Source organism: Scyliorhinus torazame, chromosome 6, assembly GCF_047496885.1.
Source record: "Scyliorhinus torazame isolate Kashiwa2021f chromosome 6, sScyTor2.1, whole genome shotgun sequence".
Classification (NCBI taxonomy): domain Eukaryota; kingdom Metazoa; phylum Chordata; class Chondrichthyes; order Carcharhiniformes; family Scyliorhinidae; genus Scyliorhinus; species Scyliorhinus torazame.
In genome coordinates this window covers 114,426,786-114,444,862 of record NC_092712.1, presented here as the reverse complement: position 1 = coordinate 114,444,862, position 18,077 = coordinate 114,426,786, and the positions used below count along the sequence as shown (strand labels likewise).

The 18,077-nt window shown below is 46.7% G+C and overlaps 1 protein-coding gene across 1 annotated transcript in view; it reads right to left on the bottom strand.

The window, feature by feature from the left end:
- akap9 (A kinase (PRKA) anchor protein 9) overlaps positions 1-18,077 on the bottom strand; it is a 395,737-nt gene that overhangs the window by 108,141 nt on the left and 269,519 nt on the right. The window contains 3 exon segments of the mRNA XM_072508693.1: positions 1,397-1,501; positions 3,339-3,515; positions 15,835-15,954. Of these exon segments, the coding sequence (XP_072364794.1) occupies positions 1,397-1,501; positions 3,339-3,515; positions 15,835-15,954 (402 nt within the window).

Genomic DNA, 18,077 nt, shown 5'->3' with positions numbered 1-18,077 from the left:
GCCTGGTAGAGTAGCTGGACCCAACCTATGAATCCCTCACCGAGTTACTTCCTACTTTTGACACATCACAAGGGCACATTTTGCAGAAAACAAGTGCTCATCAAGGCAGATCCTTGCAAACTGGACCAAAATCATTATAGTATTTCTCTGATCTTTGAACCACATCAGATTAGGGTTTATGATTCACGATTGGCCTCTGGAACTCTAGAATTCCACTTCGCAACATACAAAAAAAAAAAGCATAAGAGGAAAGAGCACACATTTTCTTTGCGGGGGTGGGGAAGATACAGAATGAAATAGTCAACTCCTCAAATTTGCCAACTGTACAAGGACATAGTTAACATCAGTTACTGCCTAAGTGCTTTTATGCTCTGATTTTTCTCCATCTCCACCGGGAGTTATTAATGCCGCATTTCAATACTTCTCAGATCAAGCACCGAGCTGAGCAGAACTCAAATCCCTCTCAAACTTATACTCACACCTGTTCCACAGCAACCAAGCAAAAAGACTGGCAAGAGAAATAAAATACAGGAAAGTGAGGGCATCCTCTTTGTAGGAAGCAAACAAGCCACTCAAGCTAAAATAATACGAGACTAAATATTCCTTTTCAAGATGAAAACCTGTCAAAAAATGTTCCGCCACATTGAGTACCCAATTATTTTTTTTCCAATTAAGGGGCAATTTAGCATGGCCAATCCACCTACCCTGCACATCTGTGTTGTGGGGGTGAAACCCACACAGACATGGGGAGAATGTGCAAACTCCACACGGACAGTGACCCAGGGCTGGGATTTGAACCCAGGTCCTCAGCGCCATGAGGCAGCAGTGCTAACCACTGCGTCACATGCTGCCCCCACATCACATTTTTTAGAATGCAAGGAAAGTCATATGAATTTGTTTCTGTATGATCGAAATATGCATATGAAAAAAGTGCTGCACTATTGGTGGCAATTTCAACAGTCAATAAAATACAAATTGCTGGAAATATTCAGATCAGGCAGCATTCGTGGAGAGACAGACAAAGTTAATAATTTCAGATTGATGTTTCATCAATTAAATATTTTCACTTTATTTCAGACTTCAGCTTCCGCAAGATATTGCTTTTCTGCCGAAAGTTGATTATGCCCCTACAAAGAAGAAGGCATTATAAATTAAAGAGGTCTGCAGGAATTATTAATTAGGTCAAAGTCAAAACTACAAATTCCACAAGTATAACTCCCTGCCACTGAACATTTTCTCTCATTGGAATATGCAGATAGTACACACCAGAAAGCAGTGAATTAGGAGATTGAATAATTTGGAAACATGCTATCAGTTTCTGCAAAGTGATGTATCCAAATGATGGAAGTCTGGTTTAAAATGTCACACTGGTACAATTTAAAAAAGATGAATTTACCTCCTTCTCCTTTCGCTCTAAAGCATCACGTTCTGCTTGCAGTTGTGTCTCAAGCATACCGTCTCCTCTAACGTTGAAGATAAACTGTGATTTTCTTTCTTCAACCTTTTTAATTATAACAGATTAGAAAGTACCTGTCTATTTACTAGAGATTAGTGACATTTGCATAGTAACATGGTCACATAGTACCATTTTCAACCAGAAGATCTTCAGTCCATCTGACTCACCTGCCGACAGTATTTCTTTTGTGTAATGGTAATAAGTCTGATCAAGAAACTTCCCAGTTTGTTCGTCAAACTCACTAATCGGTTTACTGATTTAGCACATTTTTAGTTTTTTGTTTTTCTCTATTTCTAAATATAGCCACTTGCAATTAAATTCTATATATGGTAAAAAGTCTTCCCTGGGTTCCATTTGTCCAAACCCTTTATAATGTGAAGGATTTCTATCATACACCCCACCCTCTTAATCTTTTTGTCGTGGAGAAAAGACTCAGGTTAGTCAATCTTTCCTCAGAGGTTACTTCCTCAAGTTCAATGATCAATCATGTAGTCCTTCTCTGTACTGCCTCCAATAACTAAATATCCTTTTTAAAATAGGTAAACTTAAATTGCAGAGTTTCCTAGGAATAATTTCAGTTTGAGAATAACCTATTTATATATTATGCTACTTACAATGTTCCAAAATTATCACATATTCTATTACGTGTTGTAGCATTCAAAGTTACTAGAAACTCAATTAAAATTGGTTCCCTTACTAATAGTATCTATCTATAATTAACTTCATAGCCTGAATTACCAAAGACATTGATGCACTCATTGGGTGAGATTTTCCCACATAGATTATCATAGAATTTACAGTGCAGAAGGAGGCCATTCGGCCCATCGAGTCTGCACCAGCTCTTGGAAAGAGCACCCTACCCAAGGTCAACACCTCCACCCTATTCCCATAACCCAGTAACCCCACCCACCACTAAGGGCACTTTTGGACACTAAGGGCAATTTAGCATGGCCAATCCACCTAACCTGCACATCTTTGGACTGTGGGAGGAAACCGGAGCACCCGGAGGAAACCCACGCACACATGGGGAGGATGTGCAGACTCCGCACAGACAGTGACCCATGCCGGAATTGAACCTGGGACCCTGGAGCTGTTAAGCAATTGTGCTATCCACAATGCTACCGTGCTGCCCGTATCAGCATATCAGCAAAGGCCAATGTCGGGTGGAAAAAGTGGCTTTGAAGCCACCCACAGCAATGCTGGCTCTCTCCGCCATATAGACCAGGACTCAGGGGGGGGAAACTTCAAGGACTAAGTCTCATGACATATCACTGTTGGGACGGCCGGATTGCAGCGTTTGGGCCCGATAATTACATGGTAATGTATTCAAATGAGGCTCCCGAAGTGCACCCAGTAACTAATTGGGGGGGGGGGGGGGGGGGAAGAGAGAGAGAGAGAGAGAGAGAGAGAGAGAGAGAGAGAGAGAGAGAGAGAGAGAGGAGGGGACAACCGCACCATGCGTTTACCTTGATGCAAAATACGACTTTGCTCTACTCGCAATATTTCCCGCACCTGGTGCCAAATCTACAAAGTGCGGAAGTAAGCAGAAACTCTGGCCAATGTATATACATTTTAAAAAAATCTTTGTTCTTCCATTCTATTTGTCTTTAGCGAAGAAAGCCAGCCTGAGCTGTGGAATTCTTCACAACAGGTCCCAGTAACAGTCAACAAGAGGTGTTCTGAACAAGAGATCTCTTCTATAAACAAACTTGACACTATAATGTACTTCACATAGAAGCCTGTCTTAGTACCTACAAAATTCCACACAGAAAATACCATGAAGACTGGAATTTGGGCCCATAATACCTTCTGGATTTCTGCCAGCAGAGGTGAAGAAGAGTTAATCCCCATTTACTTTGTACTTAGCAGTCAAACAAATTACCTTTTGTAAAGGATATGTAGTACTGATCAATGCCTGTTCCAGTTCCCTTACTCGGTTTTCCATTTTCTCAATTTCTTCATTCCGTTCTTGTGCATCTCTCTGAAGCTGTTCTTTGGCAAGTAGAAGTTCACTGCACCGGTCGGTCTTGTCTTTCAACTGATCTGCTAGATTTTCCATCTACCAAGAACATGAAGGCAAATTGAGTAGTTTGTTAGCTCATTATCTTAGTTTGGTAAAGCCAGGACAACGATGAGCAAAAATAATCAGCTGTGAATTTAGTTAAATCATAGATAAATTACTATTTTAAAAGAAGTCAAGGTTCCTTTAAAAATAAAAAACATTGTTCATAGATCACATTAATTCAAAAGCAGCCTAATTAAGTTTTTTTACCCAGAATTTGGTTATCCATTTTGGTAGGAATAACAGCAAAAGGGATTATTATTTAAATGATAAAATATTAAAACATGCTGCTGTGCAGAGAGACCTGGGTGTGCTAGTGCATGAATCGCAAAAAGTTGGTTTACAGGTGATTAAGAAGGCAAATGGAATTTTGTCCTTCATTGCTGGAGGGATGGAGTTTAAGACTAGGGCGGTTATGCTGCAATTGTATACGGTGTTAGTGAGGCCACACCTGGAGTATTGTGTTCAGTTTTGGTCTCCTTACTTGAGAAAGGACATACTGGCACTGGAGGGTGTGCAGAGGAGGTTCACTAGGTTAATCCCAGAGCTGAAGGGGTTGGATTAAGAGGAGAGGTTGAGTAGACTGGGACTGTACTCGTTGGAATTTAGAAGGATGAGGGGGGATCTTATAGAAACATGTAAATTTATGAAGGGAATAGATAGGATAGATGCGGGCAGGTTGTTTCCACTGGCGGGTGAAAGCAGAACTAGGGGGCATAGCCTCAAAATAAGGGGAAGTAGATTTAGGACAGAGTTTAGGAGGAACTTCTTCACCCAAAGGGTTGTGAATCTATGGAATTCCTTGCCCAGTGAAGCAGTAGAGGCTCATTCATTAAATGTTTTAAGATAAAGATAGATAGTTTTTTGAAGAATAAAGGGATTAAGGGTTATGGTGTCCGGGCCGGAAAGTGGAGCTGAGTCCACAAAAGATCAGCCATGATCTCATTGAATGGCGGAGCAGGCTCGAGGGGCCAGATGGCCTACTCCTGCTCCTAGTTCTTATGTTCTTATGTAATTTCAAGTTACTATGTGAGCTGAAACTTATACAATTTCCTGCTCCATTCTTACTGTTGTGAACTTACCTAAAATTTCCAGGACAGATCATTTGAATATACCAGAACAAAAATATAGGCACATCAGAAGTGGCACAGCCAGTGGCTTACAGTATCAATTAAACAGATCAATATTGCAAAACCTCAACCAGAGTTCTGAATTTCAAAGTCTTTTACAATGCTCATTGTGATCATTAGCAGAAGATTGTTGACTTGAGAAACATGCTCAGTAGCTATATTCCGTTCTTAGGAATACAGGTACAATCTCAAAACAAGAAGCTTTAGGACATAAGACATGTTGGATTTCGGAATCCACCCAACAAATCCAGGGTTGCTAGGAGCGTAGCAATAGGCTAATGCAAAAGCAGTGAAAGGCACCAACAAATGCAGCATCATGCAGTTCCTAACTGAAATGTCCAGGTAATTTTAATTGAAATTCTAACATTCTAACAATTCCCTAGTTTTAAACGTGACATCAGAAACTGAAACCACCTACAACGTTTCAGATTCAACAAATGGGCAGTGGGTGGCAGTGAGTGAAAAGAAGCAACTTAATGCTTCATTCTGCCTGCTTCTCAGGTACATGGTGCAGAAAGTCCAATTTTGGATTTTTGGCTAGACACAATTATCCAATTTGCATAATCTTGGTGAGTTATCCAGCATTAAACTAAGGTAGAAATATGGGGTGCAATCTTCCCAAAAGTTGGCAGAGCGCTGGTTCAGGAGTGAAAAACCTGTGTGAAGCTAGCTTTTCTCGCCAGATTTAACGGCACTCTGTTCAATTTCAAAGGACTGGTGCGGTTCACACAGCCAGCTGGAGGAGCGGGACCTAAAGAAGTCAGCAGTGCCAGGAATCTTAGATCAGGGTGCCCCTTAAAATATCAGTTTAATTAAAGAACTCCACCCACACCACAGAAATTGGGATCCCACACCATGGATATTGGGATCCCACACCACGGATATTTGGATCCCACACCACGGATATGGGGAACCTTCACAACCCACCCTCCCCTTTCTCCCCAAAACACGGAGATCAGGACTCCCCGGGAAACACCCCCATATACAGAAGGGGAAACCCTCGCCACAATCCCCTCCCGCACAGAAAAGGGGAGCCCATCCCTTCCCCCTCAAATGGAGCCCCAGGCAATGCCAGAGCTGTTGGGGGTAATGCCCAGTCATGTCCCTCAACCCCCAGAGGCTACAGTCACAACTATGCCCCTGGTTTGGTCATCGGCACTGGTTTAAATGATTCGCGACAAGGCAGCACGGTGGCACAGTGGTTAACACTGCTGCCTCATAGCATTTAGCACTGCTGCCTCACAGCGCTGAGGACATGGGTTCGATCCCGGCCCCTGGTCACCGTCCATGTGGATTTGCACATTCTCCTCATGTCTGTGTGGGTTTCACCCCCACAACCCAAAAAAGATGTGCAGGGTAGGTGGATTGGCCATATCTTTTTATTAAAACAGTAAAAAATATATACAAGGCCAAATGGTACAAACACTAATTTTGTGTTGGAGAAACAGGGTACCCTCCCCTCAGTACCAATGTACGGGGAGGGGGGGTGGATACTCTGATTATTAAAACAGTTCACAACAAGTTTCTACAAAAAACAAATGGTGCAAGCACTAAACTTTGTGCTGGAGAGACTAGATACCCTCGCCTCTGTACCAACAGTAGGGAAAGGAAGGGGGGTGGTGGGGAGAGAGGGGAAAGGAGGGTGTGGGGAGGGAGGGAGTGGGGTGTGAGGGAGTGGGGTGTGAATGAAGTGGGGGAGGGGGGGGGGCAAATAGGGCATTGCCTGAACATCTACGGAGGCAGAAAAACAAATAGAACCTTCAATTATGATGTGCCAGATTCCGGGAGTCCCCCAGTGGGTGAGAGGCGACACAGTGTCAGGCACGAGCGAGACCCGTACCCGCTGCAGAGCATCTTGTGCATCCTGCACTCCCGACACCGGGCGGCTGACAGCCTTCGGACAGTTGCCCTCCGGGCCCGAATCCTCCACTACACCGGGTGCGGCGGGGGACATGGGCACACCAACCGACCCAGTGCCTGCCTTGATCCTGCCACCGGGATTATCCTAAATTGCCCCTTAATTGGAAAAAAAACCGAATTGGGTACTCTAAATTTATTTTTAAGAAATGATTCGCGCCAGGACGTCATGCCTCCACGGGGAGGGGATTGTGGGTGTGTGGAAAGCGATGAGTCGTGGACGGATGCTATAGCGTCAAGCCCTTTAATGACATTATGATTTACTTAAAAATGCGTATATTGGAGGTCACATGATGTGAGCGCAGGAGCAGGCTGCATTTTCACGATCTCCAGCTCCGCACATCTTTTAATTTGTCTTTGTATTATTGTGCACATTTCTTTTTATCTTTTCTTGGTCTACTTAGTTCAGACAATGTCTGGAGAATTGTTGGCCAGTGTTTCGGCATGATAGAAAGCTTAAATCCTCGCTGGTTCATGGTGGCTGGAATGAGTCGGGGTGGACCATTAATGGTGCAGTTGATTTTGAGTGGCCGCCCGCCCTGACGATGCGGTGTGCATCGACGGATTATGGCTGCTAACAAAGATGCTGTTCTGTCTGAAAGTCTCAGCTATGCGGTGCAGGTCATCAAGGCCCAATTCCAACAGTTGCAAGGCATTTTTATGGAGGCGCACGAGGAAGTTCTTGCAATCGAGAGCACTGTCCCTGGTGGGAGCCCATCTCCATACAGTTGATTTCCTGTTGTCCTGTTATTCATCCTGATGGAGTCAGGACAGAGAAAAGGGAGAACAGGAGAGGCATGTTGCTGAATCTGGTTCCCAGAGTGAGGTGGTGTGAGGAGTTCCCAGGTAAGTCCAGAAATTGGGTGCCATGTTTCAAGAATATAGGTCTGGAAGCTGGGCAACTCAAATTTGATGGAGCACATTTAATCTATCTTGGAGGCCTGGGGTTGGATTGGTCTTCTGGTCCCGTGTTGTCGTGTCCTGAGGGTTTGGAGATGGCCGAGGCACGGCACGCAGCCCCCCCCCCGGATCGCTGGAATCCTTGGGAGATCCCGAAGAGTGCTCATCGTTTGTGATCCTGCCTTATCCTTGAATTCTACTTTCTTTGTGCACCAATGGAGAAGTATTTATCCTGAATGAATGTCTCACATCTCAGTTTAAAAAAAAACATTTACGGGATGTGTGCGTCGCTGGTTAGGCCAGCATTTATTGCCCATCAGTAGTTGCCCTTCAGAAGGTGGTAGTCAGCTGCCTCTTAAACTGTTGTAGATACACCCACAGTGCTGTTAGGGAGGGAGTTCCAGGATATTGCCCCAGCTACAGTGAAGGAATGGCGATATATTCCCAAGTCATGGTGGTGAGTGCCTTAATAATAATAATCTTTATTATTGTCACATGTAGGCTTACATTAACACTGCAATGCAGTCACTGTGAAAAGCCCCTAGTCGCCATACTCCGGCACCTGTTCGGGTACAAAGAGGGAAAATTCAGAATGGCTAATTCACCTAACAAGCATGTCTTTCGGGACTTCGGGAGGAAACCGGAGCACCCGGAGGAAACCCACGCTGACGCGGGGAGAACGTGCAGACATTGACCCAAGCGGGATTCGAATCCATGACCCTGCCGCTGTGAAGCAACAATGCTAACCACTGTGCTACCGTGCCGAACCTCCAGGTGGTGGGGTTCCCATGTGTTTGCTACTCTTGTCCTTCTAGATGGTCGCAGTCATGGATTTGGAAGGTGCTGTCTGAGGAACCTTGGCGAGTTACTGCAGTGCATCTTGTAGATTGTACATATGGCTGTCACTGTTCATTGGTGGTGGAGGGTTTGAATGTTTGTGGAAGGGGGAAGCAATCAAGCAGGCTTTGTCCTGGATGGTGTCGAGCCTCTCGAGTGTTGTTGAAGCTGCACTCAACCAGGCAAGTGGAGAGTATTGCATTACACTCCTGACTTGTGCCTTGTAGATGGTGGACAGGTTTTGGGGGGTCAGGAGGCGAGTTACTCGCAGTAGAATTCCTAGCCTTTGACCTGCCCTGGTAATAACAGTATTAATATGGCTAGTCCCATTCAGGTTCTGATCAATGGTAACCCCCCAGGATGTTGATTGTGGGGGATTCAGTAATGGTTATGCCATTGAATGTCAAGGGGCGATGGTTAGATCCTCTCTCGTAGGAGATGATTATTAGCTGGCATTTGTGTAGCCCGATTGTAACTTGCTACTTGTCAGCCCGAGCCTAAATATTGTCCAGGTCATGCTGCATTTGGTCATGGACCTTTTCATTAACTGAGGAAGGATGTTCTTGCTATAGAAGAGAGTGCCATGAAGGTTTACCAGAATGAAATGAAATGAAATGAAAATCGCTTATTGTCACAAGTAGGCTTCAAATGAAGTTACTGTGAAAAGCCCCTGGTCGCCACATTCCGGCGCCTGTTCGGGGAGGCTGGTATGGGAATTGAACCGTGCTGCTGGCCTGCCTGGGTCTGCTTTCAAAGCCAGCGATTTAGCCCTGTGCTAAACCAGCCCCTGAAACCAGAATGATTCCTGGGATGGCAGTACTGGCGTATGAGGAGAGATTGAGTCAGTTAGGATTGTATTCGCTGGAGTTCAGAAGAATGAGCGGAGGGATCTCATAGAAACTATGAAATTCTAACATGGCTAGACAGGGTAGATGCAAGAAGGATGTTTCCGATGGTGGGAGTGTCTAGAATCAGGGGTCACAGTCTGCGGATACGGGGTAGACCATTTAGGACTGAGATGAGGAGAAATTTCTTCACACAGAGTGGTGAGCCTGTGGAAATCGCTAGCACAGGAAGTAGTTGAGACCAAAACACTAGATTTTCAAGAAGCACTGGCAGAGGGAATCAAAGGATATCGGGAGGGGGAAAAAAGAGGTGAGGTTAGGCTATTGAGTTGATGGTCAGCCATGATCATATGAATGGTGCAGCAGACTTGAAGGGCCAAATGGCCACCTCCTGCTTCTATTTTCTATGTTTCTATCTCCCCCATCGCACTTAAAAGGAAGGTGAGCAGGGTCGGAGCGGGGCGAGGGGTGGAGGTTATGGGTTGGTAGGGTTAGTTCTGTCCTTGCCATGTTCGAGGAAGACTTCCCTAGTTAAGAGTTCACCTATTTTGGATTTCTTTTCTTCACCCTTTCTTTTATTAAAAAATATTTTTATTGAGATTTTAATGATTTTTAACAAAGTTTACAAAAAGACCATACATTTACATAGCATAACGGGATTAGCTCCCCTCGCCGAAATATTGAGTAACCACCTCTCCACTCCTCCAAGGTGTTTCATTGGCATCATGTTTTAGCTTGCGTATTTACTTGCGTTGGCCCCAACAAAAAGAATAGAAAAGATGGGAGAGGGAGGAGTACCTCGCCTCCTTCTCGGTCTCCTCCCCCCTCCTTTCAGCTTGGTATGTCCGTTGGGGGTAGGGATGACCTTCCCCATATAGGGTTAATTCAGCCTGTGCTTGCTCCCGTTCGGACCTGGGATTCTTTTAGTGGCGCTTGTGCGGGGCCTCGTCTTCCTCCTCGCTCTATTGGCTGTTGGCTTCAAATAGGTTCTGGAACAAGTTGGGGAATGGTTTCCAAGTCTTGTGGAAGCCATCTTCCAACCCTCAGATGGTGAATTTGTTTTTCTTCCAGGTGGAGAAATTCCGACAGGTCGGCCAACCAGTCTGCAGCTTTGGATGGCGCTGCTGATCGCCAGCCAAACAGGATTCTTCGGCGGGCGATTAGGCAGGGAAAGGCATGGGCATCGGCTCCCCTCCCCATGAATAGTTCTGGCTGGTCTGATACCCCGAAGACTGCCACTTTAGAGCTTAGTTCCACCCTCACCCCCACAACCTTGGATATTGCCTCGAAGAAGGCCGTCCAGAATCCGACAAGTCTGGGGTATGCCCAGAACATGTGGGTGTGGCTAGCCAGACCTTCTGGCACTGTTTGCATTTAACCTCCATCTCCGAGAAGCACCTGCTCATTCAAGCTCTAGTTAGGTGCGCTCTGTGCACCACTTTCAGTTGCTTTGGGGTTAGCCTTGCGCTTGTGGAGGTGGAGCTGGCCCTGTTCAGCACTTTGCTCCAAAATCCTCACCCTATTTCTATCCCTAGTTCTTTCTTCCATTTCTCTTGTGTCTCGTCCAACGGGGAGCATGCCCCTTCTAACAGTTGCCCATATAGATCCCTCCACCTAGGTTTCCTGCGTCCAATGGTTCCTCTGACATTGAATGTCTCGGTATCCGTGGGTATGATGTCATCTCCTTGCAGAGAAAGTTTTCTTTTTTTTTTAAACTTGTAGGTGTCGTAGTTCATTCCCATTGGGCAGTTGTAACCAGTCAGTTCCTCTAACAACGCGAGTCTGTCATCCGTGTAGAAGTCCCGAACTGTCAACATCCCGAACTGTCAACGTCCCTCCATCCTGTCTCCACCTCCATAGTGGCTGACGTGAACCTGTGGTTGCCACAGATGGGGGCTTTAGTGGACATTTCGGCCAGACCTAAATGTTGTCTCATTTGGTTCCAGGACCGGAGCGTAGCTACTACCACCGGGCTTGTTGAGTGTTTGGCTGGCAGGGATGGGAGTGCTGTTGTGGCGAGGGCTCGGAGGGATGTCCCTGTGCAGGAACTCTCCTCCATCCTCACCCATTCTGAATCTGGTTCCTTCATCTATCACCTCAATCTTTCTTTTTTAATTTTTCTCAATTAAGGGGCAATTTAGCATGGCCAATCCACCTACCCTGCATTTCTTTGGGCTGTGGGGGTGAGACCCACGCAGACACGGGGAGACTGTGCGAATTCCACACAGTGACTCAGGTCAGAATTGAACCCAGGTCTTCGGCGCTGTGAGGCAGCAGTGCTAACCACTGCACCACCGTGCCGGCCCAAAAATTCCAGATGTTTATTTGAATTCGAATTTCAACATCTGCCGTGGTGTGATTTGAACCTAGGTCCCCAGAGCATTACCCTCAGTCTCTGGAGTGGTAGTCTTAACGACAATATCATTATTCCCCACCCCCTCACTCTTTCTGTTGTGGCTGCCCTGTGGTGGTATTGTAGGTTTGGGAGGGCCAAGCCACCTATATTTCTTTTTCTCTGCAGGACCTTTCTGGGGATCCTTTGATTTCTTTCCCCCCCCCCCCACCCCCCCGACAAACGCCTTTGATAATTTTGTCAACTGTGTTAAAGAAGGCCTTGGGAATGTAGATTGGTATGGATCTCAACAGGAATATCTTCTGCACCCTCCCTGCTAGGGAGAATGAGAGTGCATCCCACCTCTGCAGGTGCTTTTTTTACTTCCTCCGTCATATTGGTCAAGTTCCATTTGTGGATCAGTGTCCAATCGTGGGCAATTTGGATCCCCAGGTAGTGGAATTTGCTTTCACCGGGAAGATTTCACTCTTGCTCAGGTTGAGCCTGAGAAGGCTCCAAACTATTTCAGGAGCTTCATGATTCCTTCCATGCTGCCTTGTGGGTCCAAGATGTAAAGGAGCAGGTCATCCACACAGAGTGAACCTCTATGCTCTCTGTCCTGCCTCTGGATCCACTTCCAAATTCTCGCTATTCTGAGGGCAATCGCAAGTGGCTCAATTGCCAGGGCGAATAAAAGCGGGGACAGCAGGTATCCCTGCCTTGTGCCCCTGTGCAGCTGAAAGTATTTAGAGCTGGTGGTGTTGGTCTTGTTGCTAACTTTGCCTTAGTTCAATTGCTCCGTTTTATTACCTTTGCTCGAGTCACCAGGTATTTTTATGATACCGCCACGAGGTTCAAGTCCGAGTAATGATCAATAATCCAATACACCGATTAGTAAGATTTAAATCAAAGCACATCTTTTATACACAGTAATCGCTACTCATGCACAAATTCTACGTCTAAGCTACTTCTACAACTAACAGGCCTATACTTAACTTGGAAATGGCCCACCAGGTCAGGGAAACAAATGGCCTTTCGTTCGGGTTCTGAGCCTGCGGGATTCGAAGTTGGTACAGATTGGTAGCTCGGAGCACCCATCTCGTAGCGAGCATTGAATTAAACTTACGAGTTCGATCTTCATTGCTCCGGTCACGGTCAATGTTGGTTCGTTGTTGCTGGGTGACCTGGGCAGGAAGAAGAGCTGAAGAGGAGCTGCTGAAGAGGAGCTGCTGAAGAGTGAAGAGCTGGAGAAGAGAGCGATTTGAACTTGGGGCTCAATTCTTATAGTTCCCAGGGGCTTCCCGCCTTTCGGGGCGGACCCTGTGCCTGGTCCCAAGTGATTGGACTTGGTCCCAATCGCTTGGTTCGATTTTCTCCAATGCTGGAGCGGTTCCCTGATCAATGGGCGGTCTTGAGGTGCTCGTTCACCTCCTTTTGTGTCGGCTTCTGCTGGCGCCGAAGAGTCTGGTTTTGCGTGTCTAAATGTTGCTTATTGTTCCCGGGGATTGCTCATTAGTATGCAGATGACTGTTGTTTTGTTATGCTGATGGTTGCTGGTATCGATCGTGTCTGGCCTTTCCAGAGGTAAATACGCAGCCAACCCGCAGCTGCTCGTTTTTGTCTTGTTGGCTGACTTTCCCATCAGCCTTTGCCGTTCGCCATTTTGAATCGGGAGTTGGCCATTTTAAGTGGCTACAGTCTGCATGTTCGCTGTGGGGGAGTTGTACAGGAGTCTCACCCAGATGGTGAACTCTGTTACCAGCCCAAACCACTCTCGTACCTCAATGAGGTATTTTCACTCAACTCTGTCGAAGGCCTTTTTTGCATCCAGGGAGCTGATCACCTCTGGTGTTCTCTCTCCAGATGGGGTCATTATCATGTTCAGCAGGCGCCTGATGTTCGCTATTAGCTGTCTACCCTTGACAAAGCCCCTAACCCTTTCTTTTAATTTTGCCTTAGAATCTCTTCCTTTTTAGGCCCAGGTCGACTGTTATCCTATTGAGGAGAGGGATTTGTTTGACTCTTCCCTTGGATTAAATCAGTCTTTTCTCCTGATATGGATCTCCCTCTTTGACTGTTTACCTTTCTGTCTGAGCTTACTGAGAATGAAGGTGGTCAAGAGTATCCTTTATGTGGCAGCAACTTTTCTGGCTGATTAGGTATCCCCCGTCCGGAGGTTATTTTTCACTTCTCTCCTTTCGGAATGGGGTGTTGGTCTTGGCACTGGCCCGGTGGGTAGTTGGGGGTCCTTGGTGCCATTGGGGACGACAATACAGGCGTCACCCCCCAAGGCCTCAGTGAAGTGGGTGCCTTGACGGTATTTCTTCCTCGGGTCTGGGGTTCTCTCTTGGCTAAGGCTCAATTGTATATATTTTTTTCTCGTGTGGAAGTGAGAAAGGTGCCTTGTCCTGTACGGGACTGAATTGGCAAACCTCAAAAGGGCATACGGTTGGGGTGTTGTGAAGTTCTTAGAGACTATTTCTCCTGAGCTTCTTTTTTGCGATGGTACTGAGCTATGCTAGCACTGTGGTCAGTATCCTGTTGCTCCATGGATGGGGGCACTCCTTCCTAGGTTGCCCATGGGGGGCCCGATGTGGTTGGATCCACATCTGAATGTGTGGTGGTTTTAGGATGGACTGAGTATTGTGCCCAATGGTTATTCTTTTTCTTTTCTTTTTCGGAGTAGGAGGGCTAGTTGGTTAGCTCTCATCTAGTTGTAACATTTCAGGCTGTAGCCTGAGAAATCTTGTTATCAAAGTGATTAGTTCTGATGGTTCTAGTTCATTCTCTTTATTCTTTCTATGGAGACACCTCAGGGGCGATGTTTCCGATGTGTCCCTCTCTTAGCACTGGTTTTTCTTCGGAGCTAATTGCGGTAATGTTAGATGGTGGGTGTCTGTGTTGTGGATATTTAGGTGTAGGCCTACAGATATGTTGTCTTAAGGTAGCCCCAATCCTTTCCTGCTGAGTGGTCCTGGATATCAAGGTGGGTTTCCTGGTTCTTGGGAAGGGGAACTCCCTCCCAGAGTGCTCCTCTTTTGGGGGAGCTTTCATGGTCCCCGATTTCTGGAGTGGGGTTCTCTCTTTTTTGATTGGGAGACGACTATGTCCTCCTTGATCTTGGGCTCCATGATATCCTGTTATCCTCCTTAGGATGTATCATTGCTGGTGGTCTGCTTAGTCCTTTGATCTGGGATATGGTGGTGGGTGAATGGTAGCACATATTTCTGCTTCTGGCTCCTTGTTCTTGCCTTTTTAATGGGAGACCCAGTGTTGAGATCTGAGATTTCTTGGGCTTGTGGCTTCTGGTTTCCTTCTTGTAGTTATATAATGGTTGTCCGTGCTGTCCTGGACTTGAAGAGGAATTTAATAGCATTTGAAGTATCAGTGTAATTTCCCCTTAGCTCTGGGGTTCTTGGGATGTTTTTATTCCCTCTTTTCCCCCCCGAAGCTGTGGATATGATGTAGATCTGTGCTGAAGCCTGTGTCCTTTTTGGTGTAGATAGGTCTGGTATCCATGGAGGGCGCATTTTAAAAAATAATGTTCCCTTTCTATTTCTTTGATCACTGATAAGTTGGAGCCTTTGAGGAGTTTTCAGTTGTTGCTCCAATTTCAATATTTCTTGCTGAAATACATCTCTCTCCCGTACAGAGTGAACTTCCCGTGATCATGTCACCGGCAGGCTTTGAGTTTGAGCATCATTTCGCGGCCATTGCAGGAATCTCCCACATGGCCGCTGAATTACGCCCATGATTTGGAAGTAGGTTTTCCATTTGTTCACAAGGTGTGGATATTGCTGGAAAAGTTAGCAATTACTGCCTATCCCCATTTGTCATGAAGGTGACAGTGAGGCACCTTCTTAACAACTGAATGGCTTACTGGGCCAGTTCAGGGGACTGTGAATAGTCCATCATATGTGCTGGTTGAGTCACTTGAAATTTTAATGATATAAACAAGAACCAAGTGTGGACATAAAACAATCAATGGTGCTTGATTTTCTTATTTTAGAATGAAGGTGGATGGTATTTTGAGAGAAGTGGGAATAACGGAATGAGTATATCAAACACATCAGCATCAACCTCCGGATGCTCCGGTTTCCTCCCACAGTTCAAAGATGTGCAGGTAGGTGGATTGGCCATGCTAAATTGCCCCTTAGTGTCCAAAGGATTAGGTGGGGACACTGGGTTACGGGGTGGAGGTGCGGGCTTAAGTGGGGTGCTCTTTCAAAAGGGTCAGTTCAGAATCGATGGGCCGAATGGCCTCCTTCTGCACTGTAAATTGTATTAAATAAATTTCCGATTTCCCTTTACATTTGATGTACATCATATTGCATTTTAAAAAATAATAATGTTACCTCTCTATTTCTTTGGTCACTGATAGGTTGGAGCCTTTGAGGAGTTTTCAGTTGTTGCTCCAATTTCAGTATTTCTTGCTGAAATACATCTCTCTCCTGTTCACGGTCTATTGCCTGTTCCTGTATGGAAACAATAATGTATCACTTGATGATTACTTACAAGGAAGATATTTGTGCATTACTGATTTAAGATTTTGCTGACTGCATTAAAAAGATGATTGCAGTTTTTTGACTTAAATAGGTTAGACTCTTAGCATGCTTGTTTGTTAGCATTAGTGTATGTATGGAAGTGGTGAAGAGGATATAAACAAAGATATAGTCAATGTTTTGTTGAAATCTACGGAAAGAGTGGAAGAAATTAACATACAGCACTGATATAGCTGGTAGTTACTGTACTGTCAATTTGGTTTAAATGTTGAATTTATTACTCATCAAAAAAAAGGGAAATGTCCAAAGACATGAGGCGGGATTCTCCGACCCCCCTGTCGGGTCGGAGAAATGCTGGAGGGCGGCTTGAATCCCGCCCCGCCGCTCCAACGGCGGCTGCCGAATTCTCCGGTGCCGGTCTTTTGGCGGGGGGGGGGGGGGATCGCGCCGCGCCGGTCGGGAGCCGTTGGTAGTGGCCCCCCCCGGCGATTCTCCAGTCCCCGATGGGCCGAGCGGCTGTCCGTTTTCGGCCAGTCCCGCCGACGTGACTTATACAAGGTCTGTACCGACGGAACCTGGCTCTGAGGGCGGCCTGCGGAGTCCTCGGGGCACGGTGGCCTGGCCCGCGATCGGGGCCCACCGATCTGTGGGCGGGCCTGTGCCGTGGTGGGCACTCTTTCCCTCCGCGTCGGCCTCTGTAAAGCTTCGCCATGGCTGGCGCGGAGAAGAAACCCTCTGCGCATGCGCAGGAATCATGCCAGCAGTTCTGGGAACACACTGGCGCTTCTGCCCATCCGCCAACTCGCGCCGGCCAGCGGAGGCCCTTCGGCGCCGGTTGGTGCGCACCAAACACTCCAGTGCCGGCCTAGCCTTCGAAGGTGCCTAGCCCCCAAAGGTGCGGTGGCGCGCCCGCCCCATCGGATACCGGAGAATCCCGGCCATGGTTTTTGCAGTGATGTAGATCGAACGTCATACCACCAAACTCTAAATATACAGCAAATAAAAGCAAAATACTGAACTTCCGGGTGCGGCGATGACCAGCTGAGTCGCACGTTTCGGCAGCTCCCTGTGAAACGGACTTTTGGGCTCTTGATAGGAGCCCCAACGGCAATTTTGACGGCTAAAAACACTGTGCGGTAAACCAGAAGGGAATCCCCCCTGGATACGGATGGAAAAAGGAGAGAGTGGCCAGATTGCAGTGGATCCTTTAGAACAGCGGCAAGGAAGGCAAGCAAAAACCAAGATGGCGTCGGAAGGTGGCAGTTTAACATGGGGCCCTGAACAACAAGAGTTCTTGAAATGCTGTGTGGAAGAGATCAAAAAGGAAATGAAGAAAGAGCTGTTGGCCCCGATACTACAGGCGATCAAGTAGGAACAAAAGACCCAGGAGCGGGAGCTTCGGGTCGTGAAGGCAAAGGCAGCCGAGAATGAGGACGATATACAGGGCCTGGTGGTGAAGACGGAGACGCAGGAGGCACATCAGAAACGATGTGTGGAAAGGTTGGAGGCACTGGAAAACAACGCAAGGAGGAACAACCTGAGGATTCTTGGTCTTCCTGAAGGCGTGGAGGGAGCGGACGTCGGGGCATATGTGAGCACGATGCTGCACTCGTTAATGGGAGCGGAGGCCCCGGCGGGTCCGTTGGAGGTGGAGGGAGCATACCGAGTGATGGCGCGAGGACCGAGAGCAGGAGAAATTCCCAGAGCCATAGTGGTGAGATTCCTCCGTTTTAAGGATAGAGAAATGGTCCTTAGATGGGCGAAGAAAACTCGGAGCAGTAAATGGGAGAACGCGGTGATCCGCGTTTATCAAGACTGGAGTGCGGAGGTGGCGAGAAGGAGGGCGAGCTTTAATCGGGCCAAGGCGGTGCTTCATAAAAAGATAAAATTTGGAATGCTGCAACCGGCAAGACTGTGGGTCACATATCGAGGGAGGCACCACTACTTTGAGACGGCGGATGAAGCGTGGACTTTTATTGTGGAAGAAAAACTGGAATGAGCGGGTTATTAAAAAGAACGTTCGAACAAAGTGGTGGGGCGAATGTGGGGGGCAAAGAGGGGTTTTATGTACTAATCCTGCGATGTGGTAACTTTTC